Below are 21037 nucleotides of genomic sequence, written 5' to 3'. Positions count from 1 at the left end.
AACAGCTATATACAAAGGATAATGAAAAATGTAGCCAATTTATACTTGAGTTATAATCTATTGTGATATAAGTTAATCACACATGGGTATCTCATAATACCAAAAATACAACTGTAAAAATATATATATTACTATAGTGCAATGGAAAACTCTTTACTTTTAAAGAAGACTTTGAAAGCAGGTTAACAAGCAATTTAACAATTAATTGTTAGAAAACTGACCTTGACTTGCAAACTTCAACTCTTTGGCATCTGTGACGGTGGTCCTTTTGTCAGACCCTTTTTTCTCTGTTCGTCGATGGCTTCGTCTTTTCTTAGACTCTCCCCAAAGATTGGATCCTCCATGCATGCTTGGTATATTCAAAATAGCAATTCCTTCCAGAGAGATGTTTATTAAATCTATCTGTACTCCATCACACTGATGGGTAAAAAGAAAGAAACAGAAACAGTAAAATATTTTATCTTTATTTCCCTGATTTCTTCTTTTTCATTTCCTTATCTTTTAATAAGAGCATTGAAATCCATAATGTTGTCATTTCCACACAAGGCTTTCAAGAACAGTTAAACGCTTACCCTGAGTCAATATAAAAGATGAAATAGCCCCTAACATTAACCAGTTATCTCTAGTAGTCCTTAAAAATGATCAAATTAAGTCACCAGTATATCTTTGTTTGTAGAAAACCTTTGGGAGAGACTCGTTAGTATCTGCATATATATTTGACCAGCTGCAGGTTTCTAATGTATTACACAAAGGTTAATTCTGGAAACTATGGTCAAATTTTAGGAAGAAATTGTGATGACTGCCCCTATGTGGAACACACTGCAAGGTACTATTGGGGGAAAGTAAAGAAACAAAATTGATGCCTCCTGGTCTCACACCTTTGGGGCAGAGAAAGAAGTAGCTTAAAAGACTTTTGTTTAAAAAAAAAAAGTAAAATTCAAAACAGTGATTCTAAGAGATTTCAATCACACTGAATTTACCAAGGATGACTTCTTGGACTAGATGAAGTCCTAAGCAGATGTCAAAGGCCATGAGAGGCACAGTTGTCCAAATGAATATGGAGGACCGGGCAGATTGAGTGAGGGAAATAGGAGTAGCAGTTAAAAGACCTTCAATCCAGCATGATTTTATAGCTGCTGCAAAAATGGGTTTAAAAAGAAAGAAGGTTAATCAGCCCAATTTTTCTTAAATTCCTAGTGACAAAACACCCTGGTGATTATGAAAAATGTAAAATTCACTAACAATGTTTTGTTATATTCAGAGCGGTCACTTTTTAGTTTTTTGGATTTTCCATTCATTTCCACTAATGGACATATGTGGACAGTGACAAAACTATTCTGTATTTTTAAAATTACTATTTATTCATTTGTCTTCTCTAAAATGCTAGTTATTATTATACATTCTAGAAATTATCCCATTGTCAATTATAAGTGAATATGAAAAGAGATAAAAGCACTTTGTTTTTTAAAGAATTTTGGGAGGGATATGCATTTCCTAAACTGAAATATATTTGCAGTGGCATTATTTCATTTGCCATGTCTTAGTACAGAAAAAGCTATTGACACTAACTTCATCATTTCTCATGGCAGTCATGATTTTTGAACTCAGAAGACACAGCGTTCCATGAAAATGATGAAAAATAAACAAAACAAAACAAAAAAAGCCCTCTCTTTTTCCACATTCGCCTCATCATACTGAAGCTAGGATTGCATCTTGTTCACCGAAAAATAAAAACTGTGAAATAAAGAAACACATCTTGAGACTCCTTGGCAGGGGTAGAAACAAATTCTAGAGAAAGTGCCAAGTTTTCATTTAATTTGTTTCAATGAGGGCGAAACCAAGATCTGGATGATGCTTTTTTTTTTCCCCCCCCAGAAAGCAGTGCTTTTTTCCTCCTTTTCTTGTGCTAAATTAAGATGATTTCTTTTTACTAAAGAATTCTGGTCATGTGTATACTCACTTACCGCTATATATTCTAGATAAACAGATATTAATTTCATAATTAAAAGTAATCTTGTGTAAATACCCTGCAGGCCTCAATGAATCAAACACATACTGTGTGTCAGGCCTCCCACTGTCTTCAAGTGGAATGTACTGGCTGGATAATTAGATAGTACATATTTTTTAACCTTATTTGCATGCATATTATATCTTTTGCACACTGACAAGCAGCAGTAACAACAAAAGTCAGATTACCACAGGGAATTCCCACAAAGAAGTCTTCATTCCTTATAATTTGCAGCCTAAATTAAAATAATTTGATCTTTGACAAGGATGAAATGTCAAGCAGAAGGGGGTCCTCTACAAGCCACGGCCTGTGGCTTCTGAAATCTGCCTAATTTATGTCAGTCACTTCTTAATACATATTTAAGTATTACACGAAAAAGATGATAAATATGCAATCTGACACCTTTGGTATTTCCCTGCTGTTAATTTATAAAGGTCTGGCTTCCCCCAAACTGACTAAAATCATTTAAATAACAGAAGAATCATGAAATAAGCTGGAGTCGGGGCCTGGCTTCCATTTTCACTCAATATTGAACACAGCAGGTAGTACACTAAGACAATTATTTGACTAGGCCTTAGAACCCCACTGTGACAAGTTACTTTCAGAATTAGTGAAGGAGGATTCCTTTGTTCATCTGCAGAAAAGGAGAGCATGTTGCAAAGAGGCTTCTTTTTAAAAAAAAAAAAAAAAAAAAAAAAAAAAAATTGAACCAGCTGAGTTACATGTGACAATTGAAAACCATCAGTGTATGCCATTATTCATGTTTTCACTCTTCAGAGTCTTGTCATGTTTAGTTTTAGGGAAACAGAGTAAGTAGCTCTCTGAGAAGTGAAAAAAAAATTCTGAAAGAGTCGCAAAGAACAAGGACTGATGAAGAACATTGACGTTCCTTTGAGAGCAGGACAATGTACTTAAATAAATTGCTATTTATTAATGATTTGTTTCCACTTGTTCTTGACCCCAGGCTACCTTCCTCTGTTTGCTTTAACATTATGTTCATTAGTCTGGAAAATTTCAGTGCTGGTTCTGATGGAGACCAGTAATTGTAGCACACCAGTTGAGTGCATGAAAATAAAAGCTGAGGTGAAGGCTATGAAATATAAACAAGTTATAGTACTGTGTCAGATAATATTTTCATTCCCTTTGAGATTTATGACTTTTAAAAAGGTAGCTACAGAGGAAAAGAATATAAAAGCTTAAAAGCTAACAGCCTCAGTTAGTCAATAAATCCTGAGTATTTTTATTAGGTAGAAAAAAGGTCGTTAACATATAGTACTATGGGAGCTATTTATAGAGTGCAAGGCTGTGATGCCATTGTCCACTCTTTTCAGTTTTAAAATGGAAGATCTTATTCCAGAGACAAATTTATCTAAAAGAAAAGAAGACAGTTTCAGTTTCTCTGCCAATGTGTTTTAATCCATGAATAAATGAGTCCTGAGTCACATTGTACAGAGGTGTTAAAAACAAGCTTTATATGTGACTTTAGTGTCTCAGATCCATTTAACATGTCAGTTGATAGGACTATTTAAAACATGTGAAGAACTTTGGAGTATGGATGGTAAATGTGATGAGATACAATTAATGATAAACTGTAATTTTTTTCCATAGTGGGTCTGATTCTATGTCTATATCAGATAAAAATTTCTATTTTTACTCGATGAAACCTAAAACTTTATTTTATAGGTAATTTCGGTATTAGGACACATGGGGCAGAGACTGTGCTTGGGAATTCTGGCTATTGCCTTAAGAACTCTGTTTTCCAGGTTACTGAGCAATTGTCTTTTGAATTCTGCTAATTTATTTTGTGTTTTTGATGCTACTCATGCCATTTATTAATTCTCAAGATCATTTAGGTTTCTAGGGGTATTTAATAATTACAATAAATCAGTATTTTGGGATGGAAATTCTTGGCTTTAAAATTTACCATCTTTCCCAGTCTCCCCGTCAACCAAAAGACTGAAATATCTATAGAATAGGCTTTCTTATTCTCTCATTAGCTTTCCCCAGTACCCTGAGCAAACTAAACATTCATGAACTCTGTATCTTCAATTCCAAATGCTGACCTAAGTTTCTTGGGCACACATTTCACCCCCACCCAAATACTTTAATATAAACATTGATTTTAAAATATTTTCTTGTAACTTTAAAAAATTTATTTTTATCTTTTGTAATAAAGTTAGAAGATAAATGAATATCTTTAAAAAATTCTACTTTATGTATCATTAACTCTACATATATGTGTAAATATATATATTTTTCAATCAATTTGCTCATTAGATTTAAAGATTGTGGCAGCAACATAATTCTTATTTCTCTTAAATTACTGAAGAAAATGTTTATCTCTGCAGTGGAGATATAATCGTATCATAAGGTTTTGATGAAGACTAAATCAAATAATATATGTGCATTGTTTAGCATCACCTGTGAAGCAGTTAATAATAGGTAAATCTTAACTGTTATTCCATGATATTCATATCAACCCAAATGTTTGCCCTCTTTCGAAGGAACTCATATGTGAAAGAGAAATATTAAATAAAAAAGACACACAAAAGAGAGTTTGATTTTGAAAAAGCTGCCTATAAAACACGTATCTATTGCTGGAGGTTCTGTTTTTACTGAAGTAGTTTATTCTGTTATATATTTTTCAAACCATAGTAGGTATAATTTTAGGACAAATAGGAAGCAACAACAAACAGAATCAAATCTTCGAATTGCTGTTTTTGTTATATTTAATTATAAACTAACCTTGAGGGTAGAAAGGCATATTCTGCTAATATGATAGACAGGATTCATTAAAAAGTGAGCAGAGAAGCAGATTTTGCCTTGCTATTCATACACACACACACACACACACACACACACCCCAAGATATGCAAAAATACAAGGGGGCATGCACACAGTGCCAGCTGTGATTTATAAATATTATGTAATAGCACCCAAAATAAGCCAGGGATGCAGAGCTAGAAGGCCAGGCTGAGAGAGTAAGTGGAAACAGCACTCCAAGAAACATAACTTAGTTCTGTAGGCCCAGATTTCTTGGAGAACATTCTAAATAGTTTAAGATCTCAAGCTCTGTGGATCAAAACCACTTAATTTTATCATTATTTATCACATTACAAATCACCATTTTCAAATGTATTTTCATTCAAAATATTTTGCTGTAAATACAACACTAAAAGATTTTTGTTTGTTTGTTTGTTTTTTTACTTTGTGACACATAGAATCTTATTTTATAGATCAATGGCTTTTCAATCTGTGCTCAAGGGTAGAATAAAGTAAAGGGAGGTGCAGGAGGATTCAGGATCTCCATGTACATTCAACCAAAGCCATACTTCTAATTTTTCTAAAACTTTTCACCTTCTGCTGCAAATTGTATTTGAGCATAATTTTTGAGGTTAAGAAATACTCAAAATCTAGTATATAAAGCAGGTTTTTTAAAAAATAATGATTCTCAGAGTAAAGGGGGAATCTATATATTTTATTGAATATATATACACATAAATATTTATATGTATATAACAATACATATGACACATAACTATATATACTAAATATTTAACTATGTAGTTATATGTCATATATAATATATAACTAAATATGTAACTGTAGTACATATATAGTTACATAGATATACATGTATATAGTTATATATGTGTTATATATATCATTTTTGTATACAGTTATATGTGTACATATATCATACATATACACAGATATATCATCCTAAATAGTAATAACAGAAAGTCCATGTTGAACCCAAATCCTTCACCTCTGTTATTGTGTTCCTTTCAAAGGTTATGATCTGATCCCGTTATGAAGGGTTTGTTCCCATTCAGTGACCATCAATTCTAATACTTAATTGTATTTACCAATCATGATGAGATAAAAGTGCTAAAAGGTTACACTGAGAGTAGTAGTATTATTAACAGCAAATTGGAAAGTTAGGATAATGAAGAACCCAGTCAGGCCATTATGTGGTCCATAACTACTTCTGTTTACCAAACTTATTACCTGAATATAAGCAACTAATGATTTAAGTATCAGTAGCAAATTTTTGCATTTATTTTTAAAATGAAAAGCGTTGAAGCCAATGTTTCTTAATTTATATCAACTAGTCATTAAGTGTTCATGTTTCATAATTCTGTTCTTCTGGTTTTGTCTTTATCATTTATCAAGATACAACTTTTCTTTTTTCTTTGACCCCTAAAAATCTCTCAATATAACGCAGTCATTTTCTTTTATAATATTTCTCCAAAATTTTGAGTCCTACAGTGTCTTTTTTTTTATAGACCTATTTGCTCCAAGTCTTTTTAAAATGTGTCTTTTCTTGCTATCTTTGCTCTCTTTCTTGGCATTTCCACTTTCTATAAATGTAATGGGGAAATGGCAACCTTGGGAACTGAGAAAACCTAGTTAATGAATGGGAATGGAATGGAAAAGTATACTTTTTAACCTTTATTCATAAAAGTAAGTACAATTTTAGCAAACCGTGTTTTAAAGGTTATACGATATTGAGACCCGAAAATAATATTTTTTATGTATTCTGCAACTTTTTTCTTTTCAGCTGCTTTTATCTTACACCTTTCTAGCTGCACTATGCCCAGTAACAACTGCATCGATTTCCAAAGTTGTGTTCCACTTCTCATTCTTTTATACTATCATAAAACAACCCATATCTACACTTAACTTTAATATGTCAGATAGTGCTATATTCCAAATGAGTGAAAGAAATGACAATTTAAAATCTTGAGTAAGTCTCTGTGGATTGCTAATATATATTTCATTCCATGGGCTCCAATGCAAACATACTAACAACCAAGCTCAAGCCATTTCATTGTATTACAAAAGAGAATTCATTTTTTTCTTACTTCTATTTCTACAGATTCATGTAGCTTCTTGCAGGTGGCTGAGAAAGTTTCAGATGTGCCAAACTCAAAGTACCAAAATTTATTCTTCATTCTGAAAAAGAAAAGGAAGAAGCACCTTAGACAACTATCAATAACAGAGGGATCTTTTAAAAAATGGTGTAACTCTGTCTTGTGTTATAATAGAAAAGGTCTGAGGACATGTGACATCTAAAATGTAATAGATGGTCATATAATTTTCAAAGCTTTAATGTTGATGCCAAACTGTATGATGGCCTTGAGGGGATTATAAGAATGTGTTGATCTAGCAGACTCAAGTGCACCTTTAATTTTTTATTGGTTCATTACATTTTAAAAAATGGTTTTAATGCTCATGATTCTTAGCTTGTTCTTTTTTTTTTTTTTTTTTTTTTTTTGAGACGGAGTCTCGCTGTGTCTCCCAGGCTGGAGTGCAGTGGCCTGATCTCGGCTCACTGCAAGCTCCGCCTCCCGGGTTCACGCCATTCTCCCGCCTCAGCCTCCCAAGTAGCTGGGACTACAGACGCCCGCCACCACGCCCGGCTAGTTTTTTGTATTTTTAGTAGAGACGGGGTTTCACCATGTTAGCCAGGATAGTCTCGATCTCCTGACCTCGTGATCCACCCGCCTCGGCCTCCCAAAGTGCTGGGATTACAGGCTTGAGCCACCGCGCCCGGCCTTAGCTTGTTCTTAGGCAACAAGTGAAGAGTGTGCAATAGTGGGAAATTATGATACAGCATAAAGTGTTTTTAGTTTTTTCAAGAACTAATATAGAATAAAAAAACTAAGAATATAATAATATTATATCAATAAAAGTTGCAAAGAAAATATAATTAAAATAATTTCAGTATTTAATCTTAAAGTAAAAGACTCAAAATTTATTTTCTTCTATGACTTGATGATATTTTTGGCTTTTTATATGAGGTAATTAAATTTGTTATCACTGAATGTAATTTTACAAAGGTCAAATAGATTTTTATATTATCTAGTATTGGATTTGAAACTTTGTTCTTGTGAAAAAATGCAATATTTGATTATACATAATTCTAATAGTGATCATGCCCTCAATTAGAAGACAATACATGTAAGTGACAGACATTTTCACACATAGAAATGAAACAAAGAAGTTTTTGTTATGGTATTCGAGTATGTCTCTCATATCAAATTGAAGTATTCTGTTTGACTTATAAATATTGATATCTGCTTCTTACATTAGAATGTAAAACATTTTGACAATTAAAAAGACATTTGGCAAGGGCCTTACTACTTAATTCAGGCCTATTATTGGTTCGGAAAATGACATTAAACCTAATAGAGTGCCTATTATTATGCTATGTTAAACCCAATAGAGTGCTTATTATTATGCAGAGTTCTCTGATATAAAATTATAAAATACAAAGTAATGTTATATTATCTATCTAAACATAGTCAATAATGTTTAGGCTCTCACAAGGTTTTATTTGCTTACAAAATTCACAATCCCTTCATTAATCAGTCATATTCAGGCCAGTAATCTGAAGGTCAGTATAAGTTTCATAGTATTCTAGCACCATGAATCTTTAATCTTTTCTAGAGAATATTTGACTTAGTTTATGGCCTGATTTCATATATGTGAGCAGATGTAAATAGATGATAGCTAGTGAGATCGGTAGGAGGTAAACATTTAATGACAAGATCTATGGGCCTGTATCTACATATGCGTCTATATTAAATTAATGTAAATGTCTATTTTATAGAATCGATATTCTTTTGTAAATTTATACACTGAAGTCATGTAAAATTAAAATATTTTACTATTGAGATTTATCATTCTGATGAAAAACATATCATTCTGTAGATGGTGAGAAAAAGATTGGTTTATACAAAGAGGTCTGAAGACATTCTTAATGAATACGTTATGACTGTTGGAATAGTCTTTCTATATTCAGCAACTTCCTAATAACATTTTTGTGTTATTCTTTTCTCCAGATCTTCCAGGATTCATTCATTCATTCAACAAAAGTTTAATGAGAATATTCACTGTGTTAAGCACTAAAGATACAAATATAAATGCAGTTACCTTTGTCCTCAAGGAGCTCAGAATGTTATAAATTTATAGGCATATCAGTTTGTTAAGGGAGGCAGGAAGGTAGTGGAGGGAGTATGCCTGGACATGTGAGGCTCGCTGGGATCTTGGTTATTATGTCCATTATTTGCCAGGACTGAGTCTCTTCCCTGTACTGTCTCAAAACCACAAGTAGATATCACCTCTTTTTTTGTTAGGATGGCTGTTTTCAAAAACACCTCAGATAACAATTACTGGCAAGGGTGTGGAGAAAAGGGAACATTTGTATACTGTTGGTGAGAATATAAATTTCTATAGCCATTATGGAAAACAGTACTAAGTTTCCTAAAAAAATTAAAAAATAGAACCACCATATGATCCAGCAATCTCTCTTCTGTATATATACCCCAAAGAAATGAAATCAGTACCTCAAAGAAGTGTCTGCACTCCTATGTTCATTGAAGCATTATTCACAATCACCAAGATGAATGAACAACCTAAGAGTCTGTCAATGGATATATGTACACACGCACGCACACACACACATACACACCCCCCAGAATATTATTCAGCCTTAAAAAAGGAGATCCTGCCATTTGTTGCAACATAGATGAACTTCTTGGACCTTATGCTAAGTGAAGGAAACCAGAACATAAAGACAAATCTTGCATGATCTCACTTATATGCAGAATTTAAAAAAGTCAAATACATAGAAGCAAAGAGTACAACTATGGTTATCAGGGGTCAAGGATGGGGGGAAATAAGGAAATGTTGGTCAAAGGATACAAACTTACAGTTATAAGATGAGTAAGTTTTGGAGACCTAATGTACAGTATGATGGCTATAATTAATGTATGGTAGCAAGGGGGAAAATAATGTATTATATATTTGAAATTAACTAGAAAAGTAGATTTTAAGTATTCTCACCACAAAAAGTTACTTTATGAAGTGATGGATATGTAATTAGCTTCATTGTGATAATTATTTCACAATATATGAAAACATAATGTACATCTTGAATATATACAATTTTTATTTGTAAATTATACCTTAATAAAGCTGGAGAATAATAAGTAGACATTATTTTGAGATAATTTTAAATTCAGGTGCAGTTGTAAAAAGTAACACAGAGGAGTCCAATGTGCCCATTACAGTTTCCCCCAATGAAAATATCTTGCAAACTAGTACAACAGGACAACCACAGTGCTGACATTGACACAGTCAAGATGCAGAACATTCCCATCACCACAAGGTTCCCTTAGGTTCCCTCATGTTGCCCTTTTATAACCACATCCACTTCCACTTGCCCCCACTCCCTCCTTTACTCTGACGACCGCTAATCTGTCATCCAGTTCTATATATTTTTTTTTATTTCAAGAACAGATATAAGTGGACTTATATAATAAGCAAATTTTGGCATTTGAATTTCTCACTTAGATTCATCCAAGTTGTTTCATGTATCAACAGTTTCTTTTATCACGGAGTAGTAGTATAAGGTATGAATGCATCATAGCAAAGGACTAATATTTAGAATATATAGAGAACTCTGATGATTTGACAGTAAAAACAACCCAAACAATTTAATTAGAAAGAAAGAAAAGACATAAACAGACATTTCACCAAAATAGATATACAGACGGAAAAAAAAAAAAGTGTAAAGATGCTCAGCAACATTAGCTTTTAGAGAAATACAAGTTAAAACCACAATGAAATATCACCCCACACTTATCAGAATGACTAAAATAAAAAAATAGTAAAAAAAATCTTGAATATATGTAATTTTCAGGTGATTTGTACTTCAATAAAGCTGAACATAAAAACATTGGTCTATTATAAAATATAATAAATATAATTTCTAAATGAAATATGAGCCAACTATTGTAGGAGGAACACACTTCAATGATTCAACTAATTTTATCTCAAGAGTCCTGCAAGCTTTAGAATAAAAGGTAGCATGTGAATGAATAAGTAGTAGAAGGCAAGCAGAGAAGGAAGAATAGACAAGTTCTGTGCACCTTTGGGAGTGCTGTATGATTTTAAGAGTAGGCTGAATACAGACTAACAAGTGTGGGAGGGTCTGTTTCAGAACACGTAAGTCAAGTTAATGGTTTTAGACTTGATCTTATGGATTAAGAAGAAGCTGACAGAAGTTTATTAGCAGAGGGGTGACATGGTGAACTTTGTTTTATGGGCAAACAAATCTGGCAAAAACACAAAAATGGGCTGGAGGGTTGAAATGCTGGTCTCATTAAGAGAACTGTAGTTATTGGAATAATTCATATAAAATATAATTGAAGGCCTAACCAAATGGCAACAGAAATGGAAAAGGGTTCAATTCAAGAGCTATAAATGAGGTAGAATCAATAGGAACTGGTGATATTTGATTATACTGATATATGCCATACGTAGATTATCTCTGAATGCATAGATGAGAATACCAGAGTCTTAATTCAGCATACAAAGAGATAATGGGTTTATATTTTGGCAGGTTCTGTGATTTAATGTACACTGTATTATAGTTTGAAAATTAAACTATATATATATATATACACACACACAAGGCTTTGGCTTGTATAGAAATGATTATTCCCTGTATTTACATTATGTCCATCAAACTTCTTCACAGCTTAATTAGGATTATGTGTGTTTCTATCAGTTATCCAAGATATACTCACTTTAGCAAACATATCACAAGAAACAGAAATTCTGAGAATTTACATTCAGCCCTTATTCACCATATTAGTTAGCATTACTGCTCATGTGCCAAAGCTACTTTAAATTCTCCATTATTACAACCATTTTATGTTTCACTTAGATAAATATATGGAGGTAATAAAATGCACATGGTATCAGATTCCACATGACAAATTAAAGGCTGTTAAATTTTATTTTTTTTTTCAACCAAACTGGTTTTAGGTTGTAGAAATGCAAAAAAGCACATTTAAGCATTTATGCTATCTGCTTTTATGGCTCACATTAGAAAATGATCCAAATAATTCAAACTCAAATTTGTCAGTGAAAACATAGCTTTGGGCTTTAAGAATATGGCAACTGGACATTTAACCTACTGTGAAATGGTCACAGCAAAGTCAGGTTTATCGTATTCCTGGACAGATTTTGTGACTCCAAAGATAGTAACAAAGGTCCTATAAATCTCACAAAAAGTTATTCATGTAATTATTATTTGAATTGACATAGTAAACCCTATGCCAATGAATGTAATTGCAAATCTACAAGTTTCCATTTCATGCTTAAAGTGCTTGGCTACCAGATAGTAAGGTAAAGATGAAGAAATTTGCTCCCATTTACCTGGCATTTTCATACTAACTGTAATTTTGTTTCTTTTACATGTCCTGAGTAATCTGAACTATCAGAGACTTTGTTCAAGCAAAATCCTTGTTGCTATGAAATTTAGTTAATATTCAGTTCTTCAAGTTTTTAACTTTCAAATGGGTAATTTAATTTCCAGCAATATATTTTCCTTGGAGTTTTTCTTCCTGCCTTACATGTCTTTTATTTTGGCTTTCATTGGCTTAGTAACGTTAATGCAGCAAACATAAAACAAAACAAACAAATGAAACTAAAGTACCAGTGCATTTTCCAAAAAGAATACAAAGTTACCTAATCAGACATGAAACTCATTTCTAACAAAGATGTAACATACAGAGGGCTATGAAATTATCTCATTTGTCTCACTGTAGAAGGCTTAAAAGTCATAAGCAAACGAAAAGTTTTAACTTAGTGAAATTACTCTGAGAAGTCATATTTTTATCTTACAGGTGCATTTGTTTTATTATTTTTCATGTATTTAGTGGGGATTTAGGTGGCACAGGAAGATAATTTATTATGTATGAAACAGAAAGACTTCTACTAGACACTGAACTCATTTTCAAGCATCCTTAACTAAGTGATTTTAACATGCTCAACAGAGGAGAAAATAAATCTCTTTTGATATTTGCTTTTCAAATAAAAACAATAATATTCTAAGTAGTTTAGTTAAAATGAAATTAAATATTTAATTACTAAGGATGTTTCAGAAATACCATCTTTTTAATTCATTGTTTTTACTTTTTTTCTGTTATTAAAATATTTTAAGTTCATTTCAAATCTGGTTTTAAAATAATTTTCTCATGGAGAACATAGTTTTTAACTATGTTATGCAATAACTTTATTTTAGTACTAAAACTCAGTCTCATAATTCTATGCCATACCCTTGAAGCATAGCAGGAATTTGGACTTGCTTAACTATGGTGGTTAATGGGAAATGTTGACTTATAGTAATACTGCAGAGTAAGTGTTTCAAGTGGTTCATTTATGTCATAGAATCAATTCGGTTTTATTCACTTTTTCATTGCCAAGAAACATTACACTAAACATGGGTTATAGGGTTACTCATCTATTCCTAAATGTAGTGAGGTATCACTTTAAAAAATACACCACAAGTCAAATGGAAGGGCCCCGGTGGGACCTGATTCACCAGTGAATGAGCAGTTTCTGAAAGCTGCAGTTCAGGGAGGGAAAAGCACTCCCAGAGCAGCTGCAGCAGGCAGAATGTTGGCAGGGCACAGGGGGCCTGGTGGGCAAAGGAGCCCTAGGTCAGTGCAGAAGGAAAGGGAGGATACATTTGTAGTTTGTTTTTCATCACTTCTTGAAGTCCCCTGGGAAATTAAATGTCATCTGTATGAACTATGGCCATAGGTATTTGTTAAGAACTAAGTCCTGGCCCAGTTGAATAAAATCAGCAATGTAATTTTTTTTATTGGCAACTATAAATCACCAATAAAGAGTTATGAAAAAGGTTGCTCAAAGTATGTAATAGTGGCATGAATGGGAACTTTCACTCAAATTTGTAAAAATTATAGTATCAAATTTAAGTATATAAAAAGTTATGTACTTGCTCGTAGAAACTTGAAACTACAATTTTATGGCAATTACTATTCATATGAACACATTAGTGGTGGAAGTGACCCTAAATTCTATACATGTTATAGAAAGAACTCCATTTTATTTAAACCCCTAAACCCAGGCTTTTTTGTTCATAGAAATGTGTACTGTTTTTGGAGTAAGAGAATAATGTTGACAATATTATTTTATAAGGAGGAAACACAGCTATAATCACTGCAGTGGCGACATGTAATATTCATATCGAAGAAAGCAAACATTTTTCATATTTCCAGATGACAGGTAGAGATATAAATTTATTCAAATGACATATAAAAATGCTTGTATCTAATGCTCATTCATAAGATGTGCTTGTTAAGTCCCAGGGAGACAATGAAAGAAGCTATAGAAACTTCAGAGAGAATCATATGATACTCCATCTTAGTTTGTAAAAGAAAAGATGGATATTCTAAAACTATAATTTTTAACCTGAATTACTTTTACAGGAGTAAAGAAACTTTTTTTATATATATAAGTGTATGAGAAGGATGCACCCAAAGATGAAATATTTTAGTTTTTAATTATTTCAACAATTTCCTATGGAAAAAGCATGGTTATTTAAGTGTTTTGATATATAAGAATTTTCTATCATAATACTAATTATTTCTTTTTTTTTTTTTTTTTTTTGAGACGGAGTCTCGCTCTGTCACCCAGGCTGGAGTGCAGTGGCCGGATCTCAGCTCACTGCAAGCTCCGCCTCCCGGGTTCACGCCATTCTCCGGCCTCAGCCTCCCAAGTAGCTGGGACTACAGGCGCCCGCCACCTCGCCCGGCTAGTTTTTTTGTATTTAATAGAGACGGGGTTTCACCGTGTTAGCCAGGATGGTCTCGATCTCCTGACCTCGTGATCCGCCCGTCTCGGCCTCCCAAAGTGCTGGGATTACAGGCTTGAGCCACCGCGCCCGGCCAATACTAATTATTTCTTACCTAAATGTTCTCTTGTTCTCTATTTGTATTATACATTAGAACTAATTAACAATGAAAATGGAAAAAGTATATAAGCAGTAGTGATCCCACATTGCAGAGTCATACCAAAAAGGTACACAAAGTAAGTCCCTAAGAGCAGTGATAAATTCATAATGATATGAAATGTAAAATGAAACCTATAAAATGTTTAAACAACCAATCATGTTGAGAATTGAATATATTTCAATAATAATTAAATCTTTACTATTAGTGGCTCATGCCTGTAATCCCAGCACTTTGGGAGGCGGAGGTAGGCGGATCACGAGGTCAGGAGTTTGAGACCAGCCTGACCAACATGGTGAAACCCAGTCTCTACTAAAAATACAAAAATTAGCCCGGCATGGTGGCGTGTGCCTGTAATCCCGGCTACTCAGGAGGCTGAGGCAGGAGAATCACTGAACCCAGGAGGCGGAGGTTGCAGTGAGCTGAGGTCGCGACATTGCATTCTAGCCTGGGCAACAAGAGTGAAACTCTGTCTCAAAAACAAACAAACAAAAATAAATGTTTCATAATAATAAAAGTGTCCCTAAGAAATTTGTTAGAAAGATTTAATGAAATGTATGATAGTAATAATTGTTGCTGTTACAGATCATAGCACTGTCTCAAATGAGCTTAGAAGTGATGCTTCCAATATTTCATGGAAAGTAGCAAAATCTAGCTCAAGACACCTAGCTTTTTTTCCTCAAATGTCTCTCATTATATACAATAATGAATGCAGCATCACTTGAACCTTTTCTTCCTTAGCCATAAGGAAAATGTTATAGGCCAGAAAGCTCATCATTAGAAGACACCTTTGTTGATATTTCTGTTTAAGTGTCTTTATTTCCCTCTTCTGAAATAAGCCAACTAAAGAAGACAATGTAACCTAGAGCTGACTAATGGAAGCTAAGGGAAATATACAGTGGGCATCTAGGAAAGATTTTTTTCTCTGATCAAGACATATACAAAGTAAAAGCTTTGCCTCTCTTTTCCTGTTTTGGCATGTTGTGAAGGAAAAATAACTGAAGATGAAGCAGCCATCTTGCCTCCATGAAGGAAAAGACAAGGTAAACTCAGAGATGACCCAGATGATGGACAGAGCTGAACTGGCTCATCAGTAACCATGAAATAGTCTCTGAATTTCTACTCATGAGAGATTTATAAATAGACTCATTATTTATTTTGTATATTCTGTCACTTGCAGCCAAAGCACACTCAAAACATAACCCATTATGTTTTATAAGAGAATTTTCACATATATTATTGAGATACTAGAAAACATAAATGAAGTGATATATTTTTCATACAATATTATTTTTCTAAATATGAAACTTGGTAGTGGCTGAAATAAAGGAGGTAAAGTAGAGAATTTCTGTTGAGCATAATTCCTTGTTTATATCTTGTGCCAAGATACGCAAATATCACTGAATATACTTTCCTCGTCTGACTTGCTGTCCCCCTAAATTTTCTAAGAGTCATTTTCACACTCACATGAGTGAAATAATTAAAAAAAAAAAAAACATAAAATGCTGCTTTTTTGGAAGACTCCCAATTTGCATCTGATATTTTATCATTGTCAGTGAAGTCTGTATAGACCAGTGAGTGGTGAGTAAGTTGACACTTTTAATGTTCCCCCATCCTACATCCAATAACTTCACAAATAGAGTCACCTTGTGGTGTTTGAATTAATAAAATATACCTTGATGTCTGAGATTATCTGCAAAAATATTTAAGATATGATATTTCTCTATAATATAAATAGGAACATGTACAGCCTAGTGAAAACTGATAGCAAAATGTAATAAGGTATGTGTTCCTGTATACACATAAAGCTGTAGTTTATTTAATTGAATAATAATCATAAATAAAAAGTTTCCAACAAAAATTGTTTTCAATAAGTCTTAAAAAATAAGAGGGCACTACAAATGCACATATTAGCACGTTTCCACTCCTGACTTTGGATATCAGGGGAGGTTAGCATAACCCTCTTTCTAGTAGAATATAAATTCATTTATTCAACAATCTGAGCATTTACTATAGGTCCAGTACTGTGATAAGAATTGGAATTATGTTTATGCAAGAAAAAATCTCTGCAGAACACTTACTTTGTATTAGAAAAAAATACATTAAATTATTTACTATAAATTGAGATCAAGTGCTATAAAGGAGATACACAAGATGGTATGTGTGTATACAATAAAAGCAAGTTGAGAGCTCTCCTTAAAAGGAAATTGGCTAGGCCTTCCAAAGGTTCTTTTACTGAAATTCCATAGTAACCAAGAAATCTGGAAGTTAATTTGGCTTTCTATGGATTTTGATATCATTAATGGGATGTTTTAAATTATGGAATTGTGTATCTGAATCCCTGGAAAGGAATTATCATCACCTCCCCTATACATTAAGTGGTATATAAATTTTATAGTAGATAAAGTTGAGCAAGTGAATAAGAGCCTGACCATTTCTGGGTGTCATGATTCAATTATGTCTCTGCATTTACCAAGATGAGAGTGAGACTCTGGACTATGGATGATCACATAATCAAGACAGTGCCCACTGGAAAACCTAAATAACCTTCCTAGGCAGCAGAAACAACTAGCTGGATTATACTAGCTGACTATGTTGAGCTAGGCAACAAATAGTGGAAGAATTGCTTGTTCCCCCATCCCCTTTCTGCTATTCACCAGTTGACTTTCTTGGCTCTCTCCCTCTCTCTCTCTCCCCTCTCCCTCCCTGTCTCTCTCCACCACCCCCATCCTATTTAGTGGTCTTTATTGAATGCATTAAGTCAATCAATTGTTTAAGCACAGGTATGAGACTGTAAGAATATAAAGTTCATTTCTTTATCCTTGTCTGATTGCCCTGGCTAGAACTTCCAACACTGTGTTGAATAGGAGTGGTGAGAGAGGACATTCCTGTCTTATGCCAGTTTTCAAAAGGAATGTTTCCAGTTTTTGCCCATTCAGTATGATATTGGCTGTGGGTTTGTCATAAACAGCTCCTATTATTTTGAGATACGTTCCATCAATACCTAGTTTATTGAGAGTTTTTAGCATGAAGGCTCTTGAATTTTGTCAAAGGCCTTTTCTGCATCTATGGAGATAATCATGGTTTTTGTTGTTAGTTCTGTTTATGTGATGGATTATGTTTATTGATTTGTGTATGCTGAACCAGCCTTGCATCCCAGGGATAAAGCCAACTTGATAGTGGTGGATAAGCTTTTTGATGTGCTGCTCGATTTGATTTGGCAGCATTTTATTGAGGATTTTCGCATTGATGTTCATCAGGGATATTGGTCTAAAATTCTCTTTTTTTGTTGTGTTTCTGCCAGACTTTGGTATCAGGATGATGCTGGCCTCATAAAATGAGTTAGGGAGGATTCCTTCTTTCTCTATTAATTAGAATAGTTTCAGAAGGAATGGTACCAGCTCCTCTTTGTACCTCTGGTAGAATTTGGCTGTGAATCCATCTCGTCCTGGATTTTTTTTTGGTTGGTAGGCTATTATTGCCTCAATTTCAGAGCCTGTTATTGGTCTATTCAGAGATTCCACTCCTTCCTGGTTTAGTCTTGGGAGAGTGTAAGTGTCCAGGAATTTATCCATTTCTTCTAGATTTTCTAGTTTATTTGCATAGAGGTGTTTATAGTATTATCTAATGGTAGTTTGTATTTCTCTGGGATCGGTGGTGATATCCCCTTTATCATTTTTTATTGCGTCTATTTGAATCTTCTCTGTTTTCTTCTTTATTAGTCTTTCTAGCAGTCTACCAATTTTGTTGATCTTTTCAAAAAACCAGCCCCTGGATTCATTGATTTTTTTAGGGTTTTTTTATGTCTCTTATCTCCTTCAGTTCTGCTCTAATCTAAGTTTTTTTTGCCTTCTGTTAGCTTTTTAATTTGTTTGCTCTTGCTTCTCTAGTTCTTTTAATTTTGTGATGTTAGGGTGTCAATTTTAGATATTTCCTGCTTTCTCTTGTGGACATTTAGTGCTATAAATTTCCCTTTACACACTGCTTTAAATGTGTCTCAGAGATTGTGTGGTATGTTGTATCTTTGTTCCATTGGTTTCAAAGAACATCTTTATTTCTGCCTTCATTTTATTATTTACCCAGTAGTCATTCAGGAGCAGGTTGTTCAGTTTCCATGTAGTTGTGTGGTTTTGAGTGAGTTTCTTAATCCTGAGTTCTAATTTGATTTCACTGTGGTCTGAAAGACAGTTTGTTGTGATTTCTGTTCTTTTACATTTGCGGAGGAGTGCTTTACTTCCAACTATGTGGTCAATTTTGGAACAAGTGTGATGTGGTGCTGAGAAGAATGTATAGTCTGTTGATTTGGGGTGGAGAGTTCTGTAGATGTCTATTTGGTCTGCTTGGTGCAGAGCTGAGTTCAGTTCCTGGATATCCTTGTTAACCTTCTGTCTTGTTGATCTGTCTAATATTGACAGTGGGTTGTTAAAGTCTCCCATTATTATTGTGTGGGAGTCTAAGTCCCTTTGTAGGTCTCTAAGGACATGCTTTATGAATCTGGGTGCTCCTGTATTGATTGCATATATATTTAGGATAGTTAGCTCTTCTTGTTGAATTGATCCCTTTACCATTATGTAATGGCCTTCTTTGTCTCTTTTGATCTTTGTTGGTTTAAAGTCCTTTTTATCGGTGACTAGAATTGCAACCCCTGCTTTTTTGTTTGTTTGTATGTTTCCATTTCTTGGTAGATCTTCTTCCATCCCTGTATTTTGAGCCTATGTGTGTCTTTGCACGTGAGATGGGTCTCCTGAATATAGCACACCAATAGGTCTTGACTCTTTATGCAATTTGCCAGTCTGTGTCTTTTAATTGGGGCATTTAGCCCATTTACATTTAAGGTTAATATTGTTATGTGTGAATTTGATCCTGTGATTGTGATGTTAGCTGGTTATTTTGCCTATTAGTTGATACAGTTTCTTTATCGCATCTATGGTCTTTACAATTTGGCATGTTTTTGCAGTGACTGGTACTGTTTGTTCCTTTCCACGTTTAGTGCTTCCTTCAGAAGTTCTTGTAAGGCAGGCTTCGTGGTGACAAAATCTCTCAGCATTTGCTTGTCTGTAAAGGATTTTATTTATCCTTCACTTATGAAGCTTAGTTTGGCTGGATATGAAATTATGGTTGAAAATTCTTTTTCTTTAAGAATGTTGAATATTGGCCTCTACTCTCTTCTGGCTTGTAGAGTTTCTGCCGAGAGATCCACTGCTAGTCTGATGGGCTTCCCTTTGTGGGTTACCCGACCTTTCTCTCTGGCTGCCCTTAACATTTTTTTTCTTCATTTTAACCTTGGTGAATCTGACAGTTATATGTCTTGAGGTTGCTCTTCTCGAGGAGTATCTTTGTGGTGTTCTCTGTATTTCCTGAATTTGAATGTTGGCCTGCCTTACTAGGTTGGGGAAGTTCTCCTGGATAATATCCTGAAGAGTGTTTTCCAACTTGGTTTCATTCTCCCCATCGCTTTCAGATACACCAGTCAAATGTAGGTTTGGTCTTTTCACATAATCCCATATGTCTTAGGGGCTTTGTTCATTTCTTTTTACTCTTTTTTCTTTAAAGTTCTTGATTTATTTCATTAATTTGTTCTTCAATCACTGATACCCTTTCTTCCACTTGATTGATTCGGCTATTGAAGCTTATGCATGCCTCACGTAGTTCTCATGCCATGGTTTTCAGCTCCATCAGGTCATTTAAAATCTTCTCTACACTGTTTTTTCTAGTTAGCCATATTCAATAAGGAAAAGAGAAAGTCAAATTCTCCCTGTTTGCAGATGACATGATTGAATATTTAAGAAACCCCATCATCTCAGCCTAAAATCTCCTTAAGCTGATAAGCAACTTCAGCAAAGTCTCAGAATACAAAATCAATGTGCAAAATTCACAAGTACACCAATAGCAGACAGCAGAGCCGAATCATGAGTGAATTCCAATTTACAATTGCTACAAAGGGAATAAAATACCTAGGAATCCAACTTACAAGGGATGTGAAGGACCTCTTCAAGGAGAACTACAAACCACTGTTCAACGAAATACAAATGGAAGAACATTCCATGCTCATGGTTAGGAAGAATCGTGAAAATGGCCATACTGCCCAAGGTAATTTATAGATTCAAGGCCATCCCCATCAAGCTACCAATGACTTTCTTCACAGAATTGGAAAAAATACTTTAAAGCTCATATGGGGCCAAAAAAGAGCCTG

The 21037-nt window shown here is 33.9% G+C and overlaps 1 protein-coding gene across 18 annotated transcripts in view; it reads right to left on the bottom strand.

Moving 5' to 3' along the window:
• The window catches only part of DGKB (diacylglycerol kinase beta), an 837327-nt gene that overhangs the window by 190615 nt on the left and 625675 nt on the right, over positions 1-21037 (bottom strand). For all 18 annotated transcript variants that reach the window (XM_025380374.1, XM_025380383.1, XM_025380380.1 and 15 more), the window contains 2 exons: positions 6877-6967; positions 222-417 (listed from right to left, as the gene is read on the bottom strand). In XM_025380374.1, the coding sequence (XP_025236159.1) occupies positions 222-417; positions 6877-6967 (287 nt within the window). The remainder of the gene's footprint in view (positions 1-221; positions 418-6876; positions 6968-21037) is intronic.

The sequence above is a fragment of the Theropithecus gelada genome, chromosome 3 (genome assembly GCF_003255815.1).
Source record: "Theropithecus gelada isolate Dixy chromosome 3, Tgel_1.0, whole genome shotgun sequence".
Classification (NCBI taxonomy): domain Eukaryota; kingdom Metazoa; phylum Chordata; class Mammalia; order Primates; family Cercopithecidae; genus Theropithecus; species Theropithecus gelada.
Note: the sequence above shows the minus strand (reverse complement) of the source record. Positions and strands in the feature narration are given on the sequence as shown.